General features: G+C 42.0%; 2 protein-coding genes across 2 annotated transcripts in view; one reads left to right on the top strand and one right to left on the bottom strand.

Moving 5' to 3' along the window:
- Window positions 1-24,744, bottom strand: part of LOC125725225 (uncharacterized) — a 132,587-nt gene that overhangs the window by 49,813 nt on the left and 58,030 nt on the right. The gene's annotated exons all lie outside the window — the stretch shown is intronic.
- The window catches only part of LOC125725241 (uncharacterized), a 68,535-nt gene continuing 60,241 nt past the window's right edge, over window positions 16,451-24,744 (top strand). Inside the window, exon 1 of the mRNA XM_049002016.1 lies at window positions 16,451-17,259. Coding sequence (XP_048857973.1) covers window positions 16,568-17,239 — 672 coding nt within the window. The 5' untranslated portion in view covers window positions 16,451-16,567 and the 3' untranslated portion in view covers window positions 17,240-17,259. The remainder of the gene's footprint in view (window positions 17,260-24,744) is intronic.

Here is a 24,744-nt window from a genome sequence, read left to right on the forward strand (position 1 = left end):
GGAGGGGTGTGTGTTGTGTGCAAGTCCTGACCCTTCAGTTAGGGTTGTCCCGTTCCCATACACTAATAAACAGTGTGAAGAATGGGAAATGGAGAGGAGTATGAGATTCTGGAAGAGTCTGTGTCAGGAGGGGCAGGCCCCTAAGAAAGTGCAGGCCCACATCTAACCAGACGGAGCGCATACCGTACTGCCCATATCAGCGTCTGATATATCAGGGAAATACTAAATATGCATAGAGGGTGGAAAAGCATTGTGGGCAGTTTAAGCCCTGGGAAGGAGGTCAGCAAGATATTATGGCGAACAAATTGAGTTTTTTTACAGCAAATTTTCCTCTCTTCATGTTGTCCCTACTGCGCAGATTAATCGTCCCATGTGCCGATGGAAGTCGTCATGGGTCCATCGCCGTAGGTGTTGCAATGGAGCTAGTGGGAGCAAGGACAACCATACAAGTCCTACAACAAGAATGACCCCTAGAGTCACCTTACCACATCCCCACCCCGTCAGAGCCATCCTAATAGAGTGCAGTTCAGTTGTTTTCTTCACCGGGTTGAGACAGCAGCACCCTATTGGTTACTGTGCCTTTGTAGCGGACTTCCACTGCTACTCTGTCGCTGAGGCCTCTGATAAGGGCTTGATGGGTTTACAGTGACTTTTGTGTATCCAGGAAGGTCGTTCTGCTATTTTCACAGCTGTTGGTGTTGTGAGGAGGACTTGATAAGGACCGTCCCACCGAGGTGTGCTCCACTCCTTCCGCAACAGGACCTTGACCAGGATCCAATCCCCTGGCTGCAAGTTATCCTGTTGGTTAGAAACAGAATTTACTGGCAGACTACTGGGGCTATGTTTTTGTTGTGATGATAGCAACTTTCGCATCCAATTAGCCAATGTATTTTCTCTGTCCGCTTTCCCTATATCACTCATTTCGGTTGCTAGGGGAAACGGCCTTCCGTACACTATCTCAAAAGGTGTTAATCCTGCAGGAATGGGAGTTATTCTCATCCACAATTTTACTAGAGACAAACATTCTGGCCACAGCCTTTTTGTCTCTTCCATTGTTTTTCTGAGCCTTGTTTTAATAGTGCCGTTAGTTCTCTCCACTAAGCCTGCACTCTGAGGGTGATAAGCACAATGATTCTTAAGCGTAAAACCTAATGCTTGTGAACAAAGGGACATGGTCTGATTTACAAAATGAGTCCCATTGTCTGATCTTATAATATGAGGTATGCCATAAGTAGGGAAATAATAGCCTACCAAACATTTTGCAACAGTCATTGCATCACAGTGCTTTACAGGGTATATTTCTACCCACTTAGAAAAGGTGTCTATAATGACTAGACAGTACTTCTTCCCTTGTGACCAAGATAATTCAATAAAATCCATATGTACAACTTGAAACGGGTACTCAGCTACAGGGAACTGGCCACGTTTTGGTCTCATGTTACCCTGTGCATTATGTTTACAGCAAATTAAGCATGTTCTACAAAATTGCTTTGCATAATCAGAAAAATTTATAGCATAAAAGTATTGCTGGATAATATGTACCATCCCTCCTGTTGAGACATGAGTATTTCCATGGCTCACTAAGGCAGCTGTTTTGTATAAGTTTTTTGGTAGGATGGGCTTGTCATTCATATAGTAAACTTTCCCTTGCTGTATTGCTCCTCTCTTGATCCAACTCTGTATTTCTGTTTTAGGAGCATGAATCTGTGCATCACACAGCACATCACTATCTATGAAAAGAATGTCTGCCACTGATAAGGTGGGCTGTTTCAGGGCCGCTTCTTTGGCAGTTTTATCTGCAAAGTTGTTTCCTTTAGCTATTGTGGAAGCATCGGTTTGGTGTGCTTTACATTTGCACAGTGCAAGGGGAGTCGGTAATTGTACAACATCTAATAATCTAAGTAGTAAGTTTGTGTGAGTTAGAGACGTTCCCTGCGATGTTTTAAAACCTCTATTTTTCCACACTCTTGCATGGTGATGAACAGTTCCAAACACATATTGACTATCAGTGTATATAGTAAGTGACTTATTTTTGAATAGCTCGCATGCCCTAATTACAGCATAGAGTTCAGCCGCTTGTGCTGAACAAGCAGGTGGGAGTGCACTGGCCTCTAACACTTCAGTGGACGTAACTACAGCATACCCGACCTTATTTTTTCCCATATCATTTTTTGATGCTGATCCATCTACATAAACAACCATTGAATCTGATATTGGGGTCTGTAAAATATCTGCTCTGGGTTTTGTTTGCTCTTCCACAACTGCTTTGCACGAATGTGGCTCTCCATCTTCCGTTGTCGGAAGAAGGGTGCTAGGGTTAAGAGGACCACATCGCTGTATAGTAATGTTTGACTGTGAAAGCAGGAGTGAGACTAAGGTCAGATGTCTAGCATGTGTGAGGAACAGAAGCGGCGTCTGCAGTAAAACTAATGAAACTGAATGTGGCACCTTCAGGGTGAGTGGGTGACACAACACTAATTCTGCTGATAATTTTACTGCTTCTGCAGCAGCTGCACATGCTTGCAAACATTGTGGAAAACCAGCTGCTACTGCATCTAATCGTTTAGAATAGAATGCTAGTGGTCTTTCCTTTGTCCCGAACGGCTGTGTTAATACCGCTTTCATATAACCTTGATTAGCATCAACACATAAGGTAAATGGTTGTTGATAATCTGGTAAGGCAAGTATCACATTTGTTTGTAGCATCATTTTTAAGTTTGCGAATGCCAATTCTCCTTCTTTTGTCCACTGAATTTTATCTTTTAAGGCCATGTCTTTCCCATAAATTAAGGTTTGCAGAGGTTGAACGAGTGCGGCATAATCAGGTAGCCATTCTCTGCAATAATTACAAAGTCCTAAGAAGGACATCATTTGCTGTTTAGTCTTTGGCTTTGGTGCCTCTTGTATTGCCTGTTTTCTAGTTTCTAATAATGATCGACCTTGTTGGGAGAGTTTATGTCCAAGATATATAACTTCCTCCCTGCAATATTGTAATTTTTGTTTTGATGCTTTATGTCCTGTATCATATAAATGCTGTAACACCAACAGTGTGGCTTCCTTACAATGCTGTTTTGTATCTGAAGCAATTAATATATCATCTACATACAGTAGCACTTGACTATGGGATGGTATTTTACAGGTACTCATAGAATATCTAAGGGCCATGGTATATACATGTGGACTTTCAGAGAATCCCTGAGGGAGTCTAGTATATGTGTATTTTTTTCCCTTATAGGTGAAACCAAATAAATGTTGAGAATCAGAGTGCAATGGTACTGAGAAAAATGCATTACTGAGATCAACTACTGAGAAGTAACTTTTATCAGGGGTTAATGAGTTGAGCAATAAGTGTGGGTTGGGCACGTCTGGTGCTGCGTGTTGCACTGTTATTAACTGGTCTTAAATCCTGCACCATGCGCCATTTCCCTGTATGTCCCTTCTGGACAGGGAAGATAGGAGTATTGCAAGTGGCCTCAGGAGCCTCTCGCAATATTCCTGATGCCAACATATCCTGCACTACAGGGGCTATACCTTTCTCTGCCTCAGGTTTTAATGGGTATTGTCTAACTACCGGGCGGTGTTCTGATTTCACAATTACTTTGTATGGTGGGAACCCCTTTACCAGTCCTACATCAGTGGGGGAGGACGACCACAACCCTTCCGGGAGGCGATCTAGATCTGGACATGATCCCCCCTCCAGAACAGAAAAAATTTGTCAGGTTGGGTCCTGCAAGTGTGTGGTGAGAGTGGTTTGAACTCTCCATCCCAAAGGGAACCGCCACACATTGTGTTTTTTGTCATAGCTCCAACAGGAGCCAGGTACGGGTTGGTAGTCATTGTAACCTTGCATGGAATCTCGTAAGAACATCTCTACGTCCCTCCACTGCATCTGAGGTGGTTTTGATAGAGATACGTGTGGTGTTTCCCCTCTGAACACAGCCTGTTGTTTATTAGATAAGATGACTGAGGCAGCAGAAAAGCCAGTAGTGGAGTTAACATACAAATGTTGTAAGGTGATACAAGTGTCTTGGAGGGCATGAAACGTTTTGTCATAGGCATAATCTGGTCCTGGGGTGCCTTTGTACCACATAGTGACGTGTAAGGCATCGTCAGGCATGAACTGGGTTTGTTTAGGGGACTGCTTTTCTCTAGTTTTTCGCAACAATTCTCGTGTCTGTGCAGTTCCCCCTAGGTCCAGTGACCAGTAATATTGTGGTGCTCCGGTTCCTTGCACAACATAGGCTTCCTCATTTATGATTGCTTTCATGCCAGAGTTTGTGGCAACTACACTAATGCCCATCTGTACCATAAGGTCACGGCCTAACAGATTGACAGGGCAAGAAGGGCTTATTAACACTTGTGCTTGACATTCAATCCCAGTTTCCTTATCTTTTACTGCAACTGGGTTTGTTAGCTGATGACTGTCTGTTTGGCCTCCTGCTGTTTTTATATTTATGACAGATGAGGAGTATGTGACTTCAGGAGGACTGGAGGTTAGGACAAGGGCCGGCATGGTGCTGCAGTGGTTGGCACTGTTGCCTCACACCTCTGGGACCCGGGTTCGAATCTCCGCCCGGGTCGCATGTGTGTGGAGTTTGCATGTTCTCCCCATGTCGTCGTGGGGTTTCCTCCGGGTACTCCGGTTTCCCCCCACAGTCCAAAAACATGCTGAGGCTAATTGGAGTTGCTAAATTGCCCTTAGGTGTGCATGTGCGAGTGAATGGTGTGTGAGTGTGCCCTGCGATGGGCTGGCCCCCCATCCTGGGTTGTTCCCAGCCTCGTGCCCATTGCTTCCGGGATAGGCTCCGGACCACCCGCGACCCAGTAGGATAAGCGGTTTGGAAAATGGATGGATGGATGGAGGTTAGGACAGTCCTACAGGCTCCAGTATCACACAGGCATTCGTATACTTTGCCATTTATGATTAATTTCCGACTTGGCAAAGTTCCCCACTGCCTTTCTGCTAATAGCTGACATACTGCTTGCAAATCTATTTCCTCATCCAGGAGGTCTTGTAAGGTAACCTCCGTTTCTTCCCTTAAAATGACCTCTGTTTCACCTCGGATAGTGTCGGCAACAGGGGTCTCCGAGGAGGGTCATTGGTCATTTTCGGTGGAGTTTTGATTAAATGGTCGCTTCCCTGACCTGCAGTCCCTGCTTAAATGTCCAGGTTTCCCGCATGTCTAACACTCTGTTTCCTGTGAAAACCCTCCTGTTTGTTTATTTCTAAATCTTCCTCGGCCTCTAAATCTTCCTCTTCCTCTACCTCTGAATCCCCCGCGTCCCCGAGGGTTCGTTTGCACTAGCGCTACCACGTCAGAGGCGCTGAATATTGTATCTGTCTTTTGCTGTTTCTGCGCTTTCTGTGCGTGTTGGGCATATTCTAAGGCTTGTTGGACTGAGCCAGTATTCTGATGTACCCAATGTTTGTCGAGATATTTTCGCAATTCAGGCTTTAGGCCTGCGACAAAAGCTCGTTTTAATTGTTGCTGATACACTCCTCCGTCTTCCTCGTCGTGAGGAATTCCTGAATTTCCCCTGAACACCACTCGCATCCTATCCATAAAATCCTCTGGTTCCTCTCCATGTTTTTGTTTGCACTGCGCTATTCGCCCATAATCTGCACATCTCACGAAGACTGTGTCTATCCTCTCTCGCAGGTATTGTAATGCTTGTATGAGTTCCTGCGAGTTATGTGCTAAGGGCTGATTATTGGCACCGTGTCCAGTGAAGTCGCCTGCCACACGTCCCCATTTATGGGTAAACAACTGTCTTAGGCATCGGTACATTTCCCTGCCGTTCAAATGAAAACTACTTTGTAATTCTAGGATGGCAGTCCAAAACTCGGGTACCCCTTCTTCAACCGGGGGTATTCCTTTTAAAGCCGCTGTTCTATCCTCAGCGGTCCAGGGTCTATATACTAACATAGTTTCGGGTCCTGCATTATTTGGCCCTCGATTTGGGTTTGCCACTTCTACGAGGGGACACTGCCATTCTACCTCCTCTTGTTCTGTGTTATTTTTTGGATGCCATTGTACTTTAGCTGTGGCCAAATCTTTTACAGGATATAGAGAGGGATCAGACCCTCGAGTTAACATGCGAGATGGTTCCACCCCCCCCCCCCTTGCTTCTTGTCTATCTGTGGCTGGAACCAGCGCCGGTGCAGGCACCGGAATTTGTGGGGGCGGTGGAGGAGCTGGAGGGGCAGAAGGTCTTGCTGCCGTTTCTTCGTCTAGTGTGATTAAAGCCACCTGCAGTTTTTTCTCCTTATTTCTCTTTTTCTGTTGTCTCTTATTATCTCTTAGTTTACTCTGTTCTAACCATGCATCAGAGAAAACGTATTCCTTTTTTCTATCTTGGCCTTTTTTATTATTGGTAGTCTGTAACATCTCCAGTTTTAAGTTTCCCTGTAACTTTAATATGTCTGGAGTATGGAGTTTTCCTTCAAACCCATGTTTTTTCCTCCATCTCTGACTACTTATTTGTCCTGATCCTGGTTTATATCCTTCCATAAACTTCTCATCTCCCTCTAATTTGATTTGTTTACTCAGATTTTTTCCCATTGTTACCTTTTATTGAATACACTACAAAACATAAAAAATCCTAAAAGCAAGTCCCTGGCATGAGACCTCAGGAGGACACCAACACGGCCTTCTACTGCTCACTATTAGAGCAGCGGTGTTAGTTTTCAGGGATGAAACCCGTCCTTTATCCTTCAGTCACCAGTATGTTGTTGCTTTTAGGGTGGATCGTGTAGGTTAGTCTAAAACCTGTAAGGACACATCCACATAGAACGCCGTACACTCTCTCCCACAACGCCTACTTTCGCTCCCGCTTAATTTCGGCTAAGCTTAACCACATGCATGCCTTGGCCACCTACTCACTTAGGTTCCGTATGTCTCACTTGGCCACCTATTCACTTAGGTGCCGTGTTTCTCACCTATGTAGTGTGCTCTCTGTTCCGTCACCGAGGTCCTTCAGACATCACCAGACGTCGAGCGCAGTTCTAATCACCGGCCTGATAACGAATTCACATCACAGGTCTTTCTTGCACCCGTCTTCGAGTGACTGCCGGCAGTTTTCGGTGTCGCTTCTCTCGGCGTACTGGAGACGTCTTCGGGGTTCCTCGGATCCGGCTCGAAGGACCAAATTCTATGTTGGGGAAAGCGCCCGGCGTTTCCACCCCAACTCCACCTTTTATTGAGACAACACACTTTATAGTTTTTACTTGCAAGGGTACCCACACTCTCTGCAATGCAAACTACAGCAGAATGTGTTACAAAGGGTGGTTCCCCTTGACTCCTTTATTTATAGTCAGTGGGAGGCGCAAGAGTCATGCAGAATAGGGAGGTGAGAGAAAGCTCCGGTTTTGCTAAGGTGGGAATGCTATTATTAATATAATCTAAAGTATGAGGCTAGGGGAAAACAAAATAATATATATACATATTTACATTCATTGCTGATCATACAGGAGTGATAACAAAATGATTAATAACAGTTTCTTCAACCTAACAGACCGATTTGCTGGTCAGATTTATTTATGAATCATAAACATGTTGTGGGCTATATAAGTAAAGTCAGGGCTCTCAAGTCTTGTGCATTGACTGTGAGACACTTGCATTTCAACCAGTTCACATGCTCACGCGCCGCACCTTATGTTTGTCAAGCTGAGAAGTAAGGGTTAGGGTTATAATTATCAATAAATAATGTACTTCCCTGTGAAACAATGATGCTGGATGTTTATTTGCATATCATGATATGGTGCAGCCTTTTAATAGGTTTCTGTTTTTCTGTTAATCCATTCATGGTGTTGAATAAGTCAGCAAGCATAAGTGTAAGGCTAGTGAGTGACTGGTGTTTTCGGGGGAGACTCCCTAGAGCTGGAGAGAAATACCTTAAGGCACGGGATGAAAAATCCCAAATCTTCCAGGAAAAATGTCAGCATTATATGTATTTGCCACACAGAACAGAACAAAAAATTCCTTAGGGAATCACACGCCTACCATAGTCACTATACTACTCAGAACGCCTGGCAGCCACCAAATCAAACATAGGAAAAGGTCCGGATTTATAGCGTTAGAATGTGGTAGAGACTAATATCCATAACGTACCATCCTAGAACACACTGTGCTCTAAAATTTAAGCCCAATTAAAATCTGAATATTAAATGAGGAAAATAATTTGATTTGTTCTTCTATCTCAAGTTGTGGTCTAAAAGCAATAAGACCACCATCCATTATACCTGCTTTGGGGAAAATGCACTCCTGTAGCCACTAGGGGAGCTCTCACCTCTTCTGGGCCCAGCTAAATAATTATGTTACGCATTCTAACAAGCTTTATTATCTGTGTCAATAAGCCCTGCTTTTACACTAACACTCCTGCTGAGAGGCTAGTTTGATTACCAGTCTTGCCCTTGTCATTAGGAACACATGAGAATTTGCGCAGTGCTGTTTCACAGTGGATTCTCACTGGTTTTCCCCAAGACTGGTACGATACATTTTATTCAGTTTCATACCACAGGTTATTGCAAGAGGGATCAATTGGTTTACTTTTATACTGGTGCAAGGAAACTATTATTATGATGGTGGGTTATCAAACACAGTAGCTGGCTACCTCAGACATAAGACGCCCATTACGTACCTGTGTATCACCTATATGGGCTTGGAATCTGTATATCAATTGAAATAATTATTCATAGCCCAGATAGCATCATATTATTGTTTCAGCGTTGAAGTATAGTTAAATGCATTGAATTATGGTCAGTGATAAATTATCAGCATTGAAACTGAATTGATTTTTGGTCATTTTTTCAATATTGAAAAATTAATGGTGGCGAAACCTTGATATAAAGTGACTTTTTCAACACTGAAAATAAGATGCTGAGTTAACATCAATATTATTGAAAATAAAAATGGAAAAATGAATTTATGGGGGGCGGCATGATGGTGCAGTGGTTAGCACTGTTGCCTCACACCTCTGGGACCCGGGTTTGAGACTCTGCCTGGGTCACGTGTGTGGAGTTTGCATGTTCTCCCCATGTCGTCGTGAGGTTTCCTCCGGGTACTCTGGTTTCCCCCCACAGTCCAAAAACACGGTGAGGCTAATTGGAGTAGGAACATTATTGTACACGGTGCCATAATCAATGTCCCAGGACAGCGTGGTGGTAACATAACTATGTGCGCAGCTATAAGTCAGAACGGTGCTGTTCACCATCATGCAACCCTGGGCCCATGTAACACTGCACACATTATTACATTCCTGGACAGCCTACATCATATGCTCACTAATGTTCACAGACCAGTTATGTCATCATATGGGACAATATTAGTTTCCATAGGACTGGTTTACAGTCGCCCACTCTTCACTGTACTCAACCTCCCGCCTTACTCTCCATTCTTGAATCCGATTGAAGAATTCTTCTCTGCCTGGTGCTGGAAGGTCTATGATCGTCATCCCCATCAACGCATGGCTCTTTTACAGGCAATGGAGGAGGCATGCGAGAATATTGACCAGGCATCATGTCAGGCCTGGATGAGGCACTCCAGGAGAGTTTCCCCGGTGCCTTGGTCTAGAAAGCATTGCATGTGATGTTGATGAAATTCTGTGGCCGGACCCAAAGAGACGACAAGAATGATTTTTTTTCTCTCTCTCAGTGAAATTGTATGTTGTCTTATGTTTCTTTTGATGCATGTGAATAAACATTCATACTTGAAATTTGAATCTTGAATTGTGTTTACAGAACTATTTATGACAAAAGTATGACCTCAAATTGACATACCTCGTGCACAGAGAAAGCAAAAGCCAGATGTGTTTTCCATTCCTACCATAAGTGTGTAGTTGGCACATTGTGTGCTTATTAAGATGATGGTTAGTGTTAACTGATTGGTACAAAAATACAATTTTTCCAAAGGTTTGAAGAGTTAAGCACGATTTATTAGCTTTTGCAAGAGACCTACAATGTTTTGCTGATATGGTGGTTTTTTTATTTGTGTGCAGAGTTTTTGCAAAATAGCCAGTAGTTACAAAAATGTGTTTAAGCCACCAGAAAAAAACGTGTGTGCTTTGGTGCACATCCATCCATCCATCCATTTTCCAAACCGCTTATCCTACTGGGTCGCGGGGGGGTCCGGAGCCTATCCTGGAAGCAATGGGCACGAGGCAGGGAACAACCCAGGATGGGGGGCCAGCCCATTGCAGGGCACACTCACACACCAGTGACTCTCACACACACACCTACGGGCAATTTAGCAACTGCAATTAGCCTCAGCATGTTTTTTGACTGTGGGGGGAAACCAGAGTACCCGGAGGAAACCTCACGACGACATGGGGAGAACATGCAAACTCCACACATGTGACCCAGGCAGAGACTCAAACCCGGGTCCCAGAGGTGTGAGGCAACAGTGCTAACCACTGCACCATCATGCCGCCCCCCATAAATTCATTTTTCCATTTTTATTTTCAATAATATTGATGTTAACTCAGCATCTTATTTTCAATGTTGAAAAAGTCACTTTATATCAAGGTTTCGCCACCATTAATTTTTCAATATTGAACATCTGACCAAAAATCAATTCAGTTTCAATGCTGATAATTTATCACTGACCATAATTCAATGCATTTAACTATACTTCAACGCTGAAACAATAACATGATGCTATCTGGGCTATGAATAATTATTTCAATTGATATACAGATTCCAAGCCCATATAGGTGATACACAGGTACGTAATGGGCGTCTTATGTCTGAGATACAACAACAACAACAACAAATTTATTTTTATATAGCGCATTATCACAACATTACATTGTCTCAAAGCGCTTTACAGTATCCGCACCCAAAGCCCCCAGTGAGTAAGCCATAGGCGACAGTGGCAAGGAAAAACTCCCTAGAAGGAAGAAACCTTGAGAGAGACCAGACTCAAAGGGGAAGCCCATCCTCCAGGGGCCGGCAGGGATAGTCAAATAGAGAGAGGAGAGCAAGGAAGATAAGCCAATGCCGAAGCCGAGTCTTCTTCCAATTGCCAGGCAACCAGAGGTAAGGCAGCGGGTCATACATGGAAGATCAGAACGGCGAGCTGGATGCAGGGACGTCACTGGTGGTGGTCGGGTGTGCTGGATATCTTGATAGATTGAGGTCTCCAGGCATCACCCCCCAGGAGGAGTAGGGGAAATAAAATGTACAATTAGGCATAGTAGAGGAGGCTATTGGCAGTGCTAAAAGCTAGGTGAGTACAATATGAAGTGCAATCTGCAAGCTCCGGCAGATATGGCTATGGCAGCATCAGTAGGAGGGAGAGGCAAGTGGGAATGCCGGCATGGGGAGTCCCTGAAATGTCAGCACTCCAGTTCCACAAGAGATTGCAAAGCTAGAGTGACAGCACTGACAATCCAGTTCATCCAAAGCCAATGGCACCGATCCCCACCCAGCTCTACACCTCACACTACAGGTCTGACTGGGAGTGAAGAGTTAGCTAGGGCTAGAATTGGTGTCCCTATACGCTAAACTAAACAGGTGTGTTTTTAGTCTGGACTTGAATATTGAGAGTGAACCTGAAACCCGCACATCCGGTGGAAGACCATTCCACAGCTGAGGAGCTTTGTAGGAGAAAGCTCTGCAGCCTGCCGTAGCTCTTTCTACCCTAGGCACTAACAGATATCCCATGGCTTGAGAGCGAAGCAAGCGTGGAGGGTTGTATGTGGTCAGCAGTTCACTAAGGTATTCTGGTGCAAGGTAGCCAGCTACTGTGTTTGATAACCCACCATCATAATAATAGTTTCCTTGCACCAGTATAAAAGTAAACCAATTGATCCCTCTTGCAATAACCTGTGGTATGAAACTGAATAAAATGTATCGTACCAGTCTTGGGGAAAACCAGTGAGAATCCACTGTGAAACAGCACTGCGCAAATTCTCATGTGTTCCTAATGACAAGGGCAAGACTGGTAATCAAACTAGCCTCTCAGCAGGAGTGTTAGTGTAAAAGCAGGGCTTATTGACACAGATAATAAAGCTTGTTAGAATGCGTAACATAATTATTTAGCTGGGCCCAGAAGAGGTGAGAGCTCCCCTAGTGGCTACAGGAGTGCATTTTCCCCAAAGCAGGTATAATGGATGGTGGTCTTATTGCTTTTAGACCACAACTTGGGATAGAAGAACAAATCAAATTATTTTCCTCATTTAATATTCAGATTTTAATTGGGCTTAAATTTTAGAACACAGTGTGTTCTAGGATGGTACGTTATGGATATTAGTTTCTACCACATTCTAACGCTATAAATCCGGACCTTTTCCTATGTTTGATTTGGTGGCTGCCAGGCGTTCTGAGTAGTATAGTGACTATGGTAGGCGAGTGATTCCCTAAGGAATTTTTTGTTCTGTTCTGTGTGGCAAATACATATAATGCTGACATTTTTCCTGGAAGATTTGGGATTTTTCATCCCGTGCCTTAAGGTATTTCTCTCCAGCTCTAGGGAGTCTCCCCCGAAAACACCAGTCACTCACTAGCCTTACACTTATGCTTGCTGACTTATTCAACACCATGAATGGATTAACAGAAAAACAGAAACCTATTAAAAGGCTGCACCATATCATGATATGCAAATAAACATACAGCATCATTGTTTCACAGGGAAGTACATTATTTATTGATAATTATAACCCTAACCCTTACTTCTCAGCTTGACAAACATAAGGTGCGGCGCGTGAGCATGTGAACTGGTTGAAATGCAAGTGTCTCACAGTCAATGCATAAGACTTGAGAGCCCTGACTTTACTTATATAGCCCACAACATGTTTATGATTCATAAATAAATCTGGCCAGCAAATCAGTCTTTCATTTTCCACAGAATAAAAAGAACGATAATGTTATCCCGCTGATAATTGCAGGTGCGTTTCACCCCCGGCACTGGCTGGAGACACAGGCAAAAGGCATACAATCTTATTGAGGTACAAAAATTATTCCATCTACTCTGCACTTCTGCATAACTTCCATCATAGTGCCAGTTTTTGCGGTCAGCAAGTTTATTACTGTAAGCGCCTCCATAGTAGTGCCTCTGAGGAACTGAACCGGACTTCCGATGGTGTCTCTCACATGCACATCATACATATATATATACACTCACTCTCTCCGGGTCTTTCACATGATATGTGGTCAGCCACTATATGGGAGGGATATTCAGGCATAAATTAAGGGCATATTTACAAGCCGCACTAGTGTACCTATGTAACCGGTCATTCCCTGCCTATACTCTGCATTGTGTTTTGGGGTGTTATCAGGTGTGTGTGGGGTGCAGGAGGAAGGGATATTACAGATGTCGTTGTCGTTCCCGGATTTTATAGAACCTGTTGGGAACAATAAGGAAAGGGGTAAACTTCATATGCTCTGGCCCTCTTGCTCTCTCTGCTCAAAGTAAAACAATGTATATACTTATGTATAGATGTGTTTTCTATCCCTTGCTTATGATGAATAATAAATCAAATATAATATATAATGTATGTGTCATAATTATACAATTGATTTACTAACTCGGGGGATCCTCACCTCTTCCCGCGTGTGCAATACACCAAAGGGAAGAAGAAATGAGGTCGGGACCCTTATAAAGGGGAAAAGACAGAGGGAGGGGCGATGCAGGACAAAAGCATCATGGGAAAGTTTAAAGGATATTGTACCCATCAGGTTAGACAGAAGAAGGAAAACAGAATCTTGTATAATTATAAATTAAAAGTAAAATAACAACCTGTTACACGTCACCTACACTTCAGACTTCATCCTCAAAATCAAAGCAGTATTAACACAAGCAACATGTTCCATCTCTTAAATCCAATCTAACATTTAAAAATAAAGTCTGTTTCAACTGGACTTTTATCTAAGAAAAGCAAACATTTTATGTTCGAGTTGTTATAAAACTACTGAAACAAATAATTGGCTATACTGCAGTTCCGCTGTCTTGTTTGGCACCCTAAATTATGTCCTGCATTATGTGGAAACAAATGAAGGCTGAGGAATGTTACGTAACACAGCTAGAATGCAAAAACTCTACCTGGTGTAATTCAGTGCATAAAACCAATGGTCTTAAGTGTGGTGTCTTCTTCGTAACACTCCCTGACTTTTGTATCCATGACCATGAGATAGGGTGGGCTGCTTTTCTTCCTTCCTTTGACTAGTATTCCTCCCTTTCCTCCCAGCCTTGGTTGGTGGGTCAGGCAGCATCACCTTCTTTTAATAGACCCAGGTGTCATTTATCTTGAAATTAGGTTCAAGTGCAGAAAATGATCTAGCAGAAGTCTTAGACAATCTCTGAATTACAGAGAAATCTGATTTATTCTGAAACTGTGAGAAATTGTTCATCTGTATTTTGCTGCATTGCTAATTGTTGATGTGTGTGCCCTCCTTGTGCAGTAAAGGGGAGATCACATGCAAGCCTGAATTAAAATAAAATATTCTCTTCATATAGGAACCAAGTCTCTGGCTGGAAATTTCTACAAAAGGTCCATCTTCTTTTGCCGTATCAACACTTAAATGAGAAAAGCAGACAGGGACAGTATAGGTGACAGCAGTGACTGTCCTTCCATGCAATCCATATGTACAAGGGGTATGACCAGAGTACACATGTACAAAAAATTATATATCGAAAGCAAGTACCTTTGTTGAAACGTGAAGGTAATCGTTTACAGCATAACAATTCCATCCTAAAAAAAAGAATTTGTCTGTGTATTGCCTAGGAACTGCTACAATGTTAAAATGGTAAATCCCAACCAAACAGAGCAAAAACTGACACGTTATTTAAGAACTGAAAGAAGGAGAAAATTGAAAACTTTCTTCGAGGGATCAATAACATATATGTTTTGTTTCCCATGGTCCTGTTACTAATTCAAATCTTAAATCCTGTACTTTGATATTTTGGGCTGAATGTAATGACAGCAAACGTAACAGCTGCCTCAATGCAGGTGAAGGCAGCCCAGAGGGTCCAAGAGGTCAGTGGTCAATTACTGCATAGGGATCAAATCTGCAATCAGAAAATGACTGCATACATGCCTTTATATTACGGTCAAGCGGAGAGTCAGAGCAGTTTCCATAGAAACAACGTAAACAAACTTTACCGTTTGAAGCACAACAAACTCTGAGTGAAAATGGCGCAGAGGTGAGTAGCTTGTTAGCTCTCCAAAATGTCTTTGAATTCTTCAACTGATGTTGTGCTACTTTGATTATTTAGCCTTTTATACTATAATGACATAGTAAATGTCTATAATACAATAAAAAACATTACATTTTTTTTATATTACATATTTTTTAACGTCATTTAAAGTGCAGTGGTTTTTATTGCTACTGTGGTTGCTAATATTTAAATAATGACAGACTATTTGGTTAGTAAATTCATCTCAAACATGCTAGTTTAGTAGGGCTTCCCAACCTTTCGATGTCCGCGGATCGGTTTCCGTCGTAGAAAAGTGTCACGGATGGGTAAGACGGCGGTATAATTTGGGGGTTCCCACGCCGAGCGGCGGGAGATTGACGGTGTATACGGACATGCGGGGCTAATGGCGTATTTCCGTACATCAATACGGGCAGCTTTCTTTCCAAAACGGCGCGATCCCCTAATAAACGGGACGGCTGGCTCCTCTACCCCCGGTTGTCTGCCGCCCGGTGCAATACTCCGCGCGGACGGTACCGGAACACCGACCGGAAGTTGGGACCCCCTACTGTACAGGGTGGTAGGTAAATTGTAAAAAAAAATTTGGGGCATTACTTTCAGAGTAGGCTAGATGCTTCTAAGTTTATCATTACATCTATTTACATTGTTACACAGGATTAACACTTTCAAATATTCTTAGCTTGGTTAGTGTTAACTCAGTTCTTGGTAGTATTCATCTGGGTATTCATTTGATGTGGAGCACAGTTGTTTCGTATTTGATTCTAGTTATAATTTGGTGACATTACTGTTTAATATGCTATTGCACTTACAGTATCGTGCATTTTACAGTAGATTTTTTTTGCAATCTTGCTCGCTGTTTCTTTTATTCTTTCTTTTTTATATATGTGAACCCTGTAATTATTTATTATAATAATTATAACAATTGTATTTTCTGTATGGTTGAAGAATTTCCAGCTCTTTATTTTATTATCTCTCTTAAGTGCTGGTTAATCTCTCATTTATTCCCCAGAGAGCGAATTGAGAGAGCTGATCGATGGACCAACACCCAACACTGGGAAGCCTGGAACCTGTGGGATGAAGTGATCAACTGGGGAGAAGGTGTGGAGGAGTTCTCACCAGTGACACTCCCCACTGTCCAGGCTGGGGGGGTTAAGGGGGGATTGGGGGGGTCTACCGATTTGGGTAAGGGAGGGGAGAGTGTGGAAAACGATGGACTGCTTCAGAGTCTTCAGAGTAATTACGGCCTTTCATCTGAAGACTGGGAAATTTATAAAACTTGCTACCTTAACAAAAAAAAGAAAGTCAGGAAGGACCGGACAAGCCGGGGGGAGGGTGAGGTAAGGGGGCAGAGTAGTGAGGAATATGTGGAGGTACCAGAGTGGGGAACATTTGAGGGGAAGGCCTCCAGGGTTGTGATGGAGGGGACAGAGGCTGGTATTAGTATGATGGATATGCTAAATGGAGGTGAGGAGAATGTATGTGAGGTGGGAGTGAATGTGGAGGAGGTTAAGGGAGGAGGAGGGAAAAGTACAGGGAATGCTGTGGAATATGTGGTGTCACAAGTAGGCAGAACTTGGCTAGAACCCATCCAGGAGGAAGACCTTGAGGAAGATGAAGAAACAGATGAGGAGCTTCAGGAAGCAGAAGACACTGATGCTGCCACAGTGGACAGTTGGCAGTGCATGGCGGCATATGTAGCCAGAATATGGCTGCAGACTTTACAGGAAGATGGACCTGAGGAAAATGAAGAAGCTGATGTGGTATTCCAGCAGGCAGAAGATGCTGATGCTACCACACTGGTCAGGTTTCAGTGTATGGTGGCATCTGAAGACAGATCACAGCTACTGACTATACCAGAAGAAGGACCTGAGGAAGAGGACGAGACTGAAGTGATGAAGACAGATAAAACAAAAGAAGATGCTGATGCTGCCGAGAAGATCTACAGTGAAGAAGAAGTATCATTCCATGTGAATGCCGAAGATCTTTCTGAAGAAGATACTGAGAAGAGCCACAAGAAGAAGAAGAAGATGAAGTGGTGCTTCTTCTGCTGTCCCCTGCCTTTCAGAAGAAGTAGCAAGAGGCAGTAATTATAAGGTTGTGAATTCAGGTTTACAAATGACTTAAAGCAGTAATATAACTGCATTATTGACACCTTCACAATGCACTGTAATGCATCCATAAATATATTATAGACATGGGTATAAATATTGAAGAAAAAAAAGCATAACACATTATAGCCATGTTTATTATGGATTAATGGCCGATATAATGTATTATGAAGATATTTATTGTGTATATATAGATCAGAGCATTCATAATGCATTATCAAGATAGCTATAATGTGTTATGCCTTTGTATAAGTATTTACAGCCGTGTTTTTAATACTTTTATAAATGATTTATAAGGCATTAATTGGGTATGTATAATGCAGTTATATGACTGCTTTAAGTAAAGTTAAGTAAAGTGTTTATTTTCTTTTTCTTAGAATATCCGTGTTAGAGCCCTGCATTGGGACTGGGATCCCGCGGGACCCAACGGAAAGTGATACTGTTTAAGTGTTAATGTAGCTATAAGATACGATAGGATAAGATATGCTGAGTTAAAATATAAGATAGGCTAAGACGAAATATATTAATATAAGCTAAGTTGAAATATAATAAGATAAGATAGGTTAAGTTATATGATAAGATAGGCTAAGTTAAAATATAATAAGATAGGTTAAGTTAAGATATGACAAGATAGGCTAAGATAAAATATGATAGGCTAAGTTAACATATGATAAGATAGGCTAAGTTAAAATATGATGATAGGCTAAGTTAAAATATAAGATGGGTTAAGTTAACATATGATAAGGTAGGCTATGTTAAGATAAGAGATTTGCAATAAAACATATTTACTTTTCAAACTGTGTCTTTTTCATCTTTTCAGTGTTGTGTCTGTCTTTGTTTGATAATTTTGAATTGTTAATTTATATCTGACACTCTCCTAAATGTCAATAAGCAGAGACGGAGGAATGGGAGGAAGGTACAGTTAAGTATAAATGATAAAGTATCAAAATCACAGTGTTGCCTTATTTTGACGCAGAGAAAGTAATTTCAGTGTTACTACCACATATGAGTTAATGGCTGCAAATGTTGGTGTTAGAAGTGCCGGTAAATAACGCGGCGTAAGTTTAACTCCGGTGTGTTTCTGAAAAACGCGCCGCCTTCTGCCTGCTGTCATTCGTCGCACGTGTAGGAGGCTATTCTGGTAAGTAACAGGTAAAGTTGTCATTTAACGTAATGCTAACGTGCATTACCAGTTAGTAAGTGTTTTACTATATCACACACCTTACGTCCTTTATAGTTTTAGCCCGGTGCACTCTGTATCCATGCTAACTAGCTAGCTAATGTTAACATGACGCAGTACAGTCTTCCAGCTTGGGGATTCCCACCCCTGTCCGCGGCCAGTATTCCGCAGGGGGGTTTGCGGAGGTGTTGGTTGCAAATGCAAACGATCCCTTCATGTTCATGCGTTGTGTTCTAATGTGTAAATAAAAGATAACTATCAAATTCAATGTTTATGTCCTATTATACTAGATAAGACTGTAAAATAGTTTGCCCTGCATATGGATGCCATGTAGTCAGAGTATGATCAAGATAGGGTGTGAGTGTGGAAAAAAGACAAATGTAACAGTATTTGAGGGAAGAGTGTGAAGGAGGGAAATGTAGGGAGAAGGAGGTTCCTCGGAGCTCCGAGATGTGTTTGGCTGTAATAAATCTGGAATATAGCTATATGACATAGTTTTTAATAAAACCAGCATTTATTTTTTAAGTTTGTCGAGCTCCGTCAAAACAATTAGAACGAGTTCATTATGTAACTGGAACCCCTCTCACATGTAAACACAGTGACACACTACAGCATTGGTTTGTTGTCTGAGGCTATGATACTGACCACAAACACATTCTCAAATTTCACTGCACCAATCACAGCATATGCAGGCAGAAAAATGATCGCAAAAAACATTCAGCATTAGACTCTAAAACCGTCTGTAATGTCTGTGTTTATCCAGTGGACCATAAATTAAAATAAGCTTTCCTATTTCAGTTTCTTTTAGATGTTATAAAGTAATAAATAAACAATCATATTAATTAAACCATGTATTACTGACTATCAGACAACTTCAACAAGTTACCACATGGATGCAAAATCAAAGATATTCATTTGCGCCTGGCACTAACCATGTACTCCTTCACAGTACTAAGCCATAGAAAGGGCCCCAATGAAACCCCTGCATTCCTGCATCGCAGATACTCTAATCTCAGCATTTATAAGATTATATTTGTACTACCTGCCAATTTTTATATTAGATGAGACTAAAAATTGAGAAATATCTATATGCAGAAGTAGTTTTTCCTGATAAGAAGGATAAAATCAAGACTGTCAGCATTTACAAATCGAATTATGACACATCTGAGTAGCCCAGACTGTCCGGAAAACAAAGCCGTACAGCATATGTGGCTGACTAATGTACATACAGTGTAATAAGCTGATAATCAAATGGATAGAAAAACGCTCAATAATAGACAGGATTCAGAGGGTAAATAAGGTGCATCATGTGGAAGAGAAGTTAGGTGGCGTTGGGGTGCATTGTGAGTTTCATCTGGTAGCTAGAAAGGAACAAACAGGGCTTTGGGGGGGGGGGGGGACTTCTCCGGGGGCTACATCGCTCTACTTTTTTTAAAATGATTTATTTAAAAAAAAATCTTTTCTCCTTACTCTATAATGGCAGGTTTAGGACTAATACAGTACAGTCATAACCAGTGTCAAGGATTCTATGCATCGCTACACAGAGACAAGTCCATATATTGAGCCCAAGGCTAAAATTGTGGTTTACTTACAAGTGCACTTTGCTGGGCAGTGGGGGTGTTTGTCCTTCTCTGCTCACATTTTCCCCTCTTATCCTGTCTTCTCCTCTGCAGCCCTTCCTCCTTCTCTCTGTTGCTCCTATATTCCCTCCCCTCCAGTCATCTATGTTCTCCTTCCTCTGCAGTCTCTCCTCTTCTCCCATTATTCAGTTATACTGCCTTCTCCGCTCTCCCTGTATCCCTCCTGTCTTCTGGTCCTGTCGTCTCTTCTCCAGTCATCCCCTGCTTCTCAGTCATCTCTGCATCTTTTCTCTCATTTGTTTGCTTATTCTTTGATTGTTTGTGTTATTCGTTAACCCACCACCCCATGCTGGATGAGTCTTGATGTTTTTTGTTCTTTTTAAAGTTAGGCTTCTTCCTGTGTTTTTGTGCCATATCTTCTGCCCTCTTCTGGTTGCGGCAGTGCATGACACGGGTGGAAAATAGGGTTTTTTACAACACACACATCAAAACCAAAAGGATCAGGATGGATCCAAAATAAACAGCAAATGACCAGGAATGAACTAAATGATGGAATAAACACAACTAGAGAACTATATACATACATACAACATACAGCTATAATGAACCATCAAAGAACAGAAGCAGAACAGGCACTTAAATACACAGCTAACAAGACACAATGCAGGACAGTGAGAATCATAACCAATAACAAGGACTGAGGGCAACCCAGGAACAGGCGTTACAGTTAAACAGCACTGGTGAAATCAAAGTGACCTTTCAGCCACATGGTCAGCTCTGCATCGCCCTCTGCTGTTTGCATTAGAAGCTGCTTGAAATTCCCACTCTCCTTACCAACACCTCGAAAAGCCAGGCCTTGCCGTGCCAAGTACTTAACTTCAGAAGATTTTTCCTCACTTGCTGCTGCTCTTTCCAGCTCATCTGAAGGTTGAATATTAACAGGATTGATCTTCTGAATCCATGTCATCAGTGCTAATCTGTGGCACTGCCTGTCTTTATGTGCACTGAATTTCCCCAGTGCCTTTTCCAGTTTCACATGCCAGTCTTCACAAGAGCTGAATGTGTCTTTCATGCCAGTTTAGACATTTGTGTTACAAATTATTTTGCACAGTAGAAACAAAGAACCCCCCTTAAGACGAGGGGGGGCTGTAAGGGAGCCCAGTGTGATCTTTAAACCATTTCTCCTGAAAGCAGGGTCTCCTGTTTGATAGACGTGACATTTACATTTGGCTGATTTGGTGAAGGTCCAAGCTCCTCCCCCCTCCTCCCTAATACACCTTCATCTTCACCTGCCTGTCTGCTCTCTCTCTCTCTCTCTCTCTCTCTGTCATTGACTCACACTCAGTCTCCCTGATTAAATGCTGTATCTGAAATACACACCACAGGCCAAACTAAGAAGCATATTAAACTAACATCAGGATCAGGCTGCTGTGACGTCATTATTCACTCTTAACCATCAATATTTGCTCCTTTTCTCACTCCCCTCCATGTCGCCTGCATTCTCTGCCGTCAGCAGCCTCTTGCTGTCTCTCCCTCTTCATCTTTACTCTCAGCACAGCAGAGTTTACATGAAAGCAGTTATCAGTAAACAAGTGGTGCTTCTTGGCATGATGCTCAGGAATGGATTTCTAAGGATTTGTTACCTGAATGGGAATGATTAATATATGAAGAACCTTTGACTCACATACTGTATACGTCTATCATCTGACTGGCACTAATTATCTCACTGTCTGTACTTACTTTCCTGCTTTTCTGTGGTTGCCCAAAAACTCACGATTGTCACACTTCCTCTTCATGATGACAAGCTACTCACTGTGAATAAATGCTGACTGTAATAAAACTATTTGCATTTAAATCACACATTAATAACGCAAAATACCTTAAGTAAGCAAGTATAGCTTTCTACAGTAATGGAATATAAAATTAATTAAACCTATTACTGTCTACAAAATAACACATTCAGCACTATATCAGACTTTACATCAGCTTTCTGACCATTATAAATATACCTGAGTGAGCACTGTTGTTAGTTTCTAGGAGAATGTGCAGTTAATAACATTTCCAGGTAATTTAACCAGCGTAACTGCACATGAGGCAATTATTATAATTATAATCGTAGTAGGGGTAGGGGGCGCTATAGAGCGAAAGGGTGACTACGCCACTCTGTAACTGTCGCTAAGACGGTTATTTTATAATCACCTTTTGCTGGTTTGATTTAATATAGAATGGATACTGTGAGGGCGGCATGGTGGTGCAGTGGTTAGCACTGTTGCCTCACACCTCTGGGACCCGGGTTTGAGTCTCCGCCTGGGTCACATGTGTGTGGAGTTTGCATGTTCTCCCCATGTCGTCGTGGGGTTTCCTCCGGGTACTCCGGTTTCCCCCCACAGTCCAAAAACATGCTGAGGCTAATTGGAGTTGCTAAATTGCCCGTAGGTGTGCCTGTGTGAGTGCATGGTGTGTGAGTGTGCCCTGCGATGGGCTGGCCCCCCATCCTGGGTTGTTCCCTGCCTCGTGCCCGTTGTTTCCGGGATAGGCTCCGGACCCCCCGCGACCCAATAGGATAAGCGGTTTGGAAAATGGATGGATGGATGTATACTGTGAAATGTATGCCAGTGCCCTCTGCTGACTATTTAATTGATCCGTGTTAACCCTTGAATACATGGTCATGTGACGGAATAGGGTAGGAGTAAATGCATGCTGGGAGATTCATGGAGTCAACTTGTGGTTTGTCGGCTTGTCACGGCAGGATCTGTAATAACTCCTAAGCATTTGGTCAGAAGGCGCACACGGTAATTTATATTTATTGTATTTACTTGTTGTCTTGTATTGAAAAGTGGAATTGCGGTGATGTATGAGCCGCTGTTTAGCGGTAAAATCATGGATCTTTTAGAATGTCTTGTAAGATTAAATGTAATGCAGGAATTTAATAATATGTTTATTTTATAGTTTTTCACGGTGTCTAGAAGAATAAAGACGGAATAAATTTCAACATCTGTCAGGCGTATGTTTTCTGTACCAGATGAAGAACTTTGGGAGCTGTTATATCTTCTATAGTAAAGGTAACCTTACAGTAAATGACGTCTGCTGTCATCTGACGCTATATAGAAAATGTAATTAAATAAGATTAAATTTACCTTCTGCGAGGGGCACCCTAATATAATGATATATATAATAATTATAATATAATATAATTATATAATTATAATAAATATAATATAATTATAATATAATAATACACTGCTGTCTGCCATAAAATAAATAAAAGGGGGAATTGGAATTGCATATGACTATGGAGAGAATGGTTGTCTATGGTGAAAGAGGTGTGGAAATGTTTACTAATTCACATAAGGGACAGCATAAAGGGTTGTTTAATTCAGTATCAGAGGAATTCATATATTTGTGTGATTATGATAATCACACTATTATAACTTGATAGTACATCTCTTGAATTGAACTAATTACAGTGTCATGTATAACACTGCACTTTTTAATACATTGTTTGGCAGAACAGACTGCAAAACTGTAGTCTCAATGGAAAGCTGGATGAAATTCCTAGGGTGGCGTAGTCAGCTGTCCACTGAGTCTACAGTTTTGTAGTTCGGTCTGTCGCAGTCTGGCGCAGTTGGCAGGATCATCGTCCTGAGAGCAGAGACGCGTGTTCAGTGTGAATGACTCTTCAGTTGTTTTTCTATTTTTAATTACCTTTTTATTCCTATCCATGTCTTTTTTTCCTTTTGTATGCTCATTATTTAGCCAGTACAACTGTTTTTATTGTAGTCGAAAACAACAGTGAGTGCCAGTCACTGGCAAATCCCTTGGTTCCCGGTTCCACTCCATCTGTCCTCTGGTGGTCCCCTTGAGCTGTGGACCCCTTTCCAGTGTTCTGCAGCCTGATCCTCCAGATGCACACGGAAAGCAGGGCTGCCGACTACCATGCATCTGGCATGACTTTCACGCTCTCAGACACTCACGCAAGGAATCTTCCACTATATTATTCCACTATAAGCCTAAATGTAGCTACATCAGAAGCGTTGGTGTAGTTTGCATACCCTACATACCATTTAGAACAGGGGTCACCAACATGGTGCCCACTGGCACCAGGATGCCCCCAAGGACCACCTGAGTCACCCACGGACCTGTTCTAAAAATACCACAACTCACCAGTGGGCAGCGACTAAAATTTAATTTAATCTTGTTGCTATTCTTCTTTAATCACATTTGTATTTATATAGATTTGAAAATGACAATATCCAAAAAAGCATTTAAAACGTGTTTATTCTACATGAAGTTTAGATAAGTTTAGGTAAAGTCTGTTCTGGTAGCCTTTGTATGGCTCAGTACCCGTGAAGTAGCTCTCAGTTTCAAAAAGGTTGCTGACCCTTGATATATAGTATACCCCAATCTTGGGTGATATATCCTAATCAGTAAAATAACAGTCGGCTAAATTCCGCATAGTGATCTCATTAACTGCGTGTTGTTGCTGAAATACATCACACAGACATCGGGGGAATGTCAAATCATCAGAATATGTAAGATTTATACATTTGGTTAAGTTGAACGCATTTGCTGTTGAATGCAATTCCTATCACATTAACAATTACTGGTTGAAAAATTGCTGTTAGTGTCTTAAATCATACTGCTGTAAAAGTAAAATTTACAACAGAAATCAATATGCTTAGAATATGGGTTAAGATGGAAAATAATTTTTCCATCCCAATCCT

The sequence above is a fragment of the Brienomyrus brachyistius genome, unplaced genomic scaffold, assembly GCF_023856365.1.
Source record: "Brienomyrus brachyistius isolate T26 unplaced genomic scaffold, BBRACH_0.4 scaffold63, whole genome shotgun sequence".
NCBI classification, from domain to species: Eukaryota; Metazoa; Chordata; class Actinopteri; order Osteoglossiformes; family Mormyridae; genus Brienomyrus; species Brienomyrus brachyistius.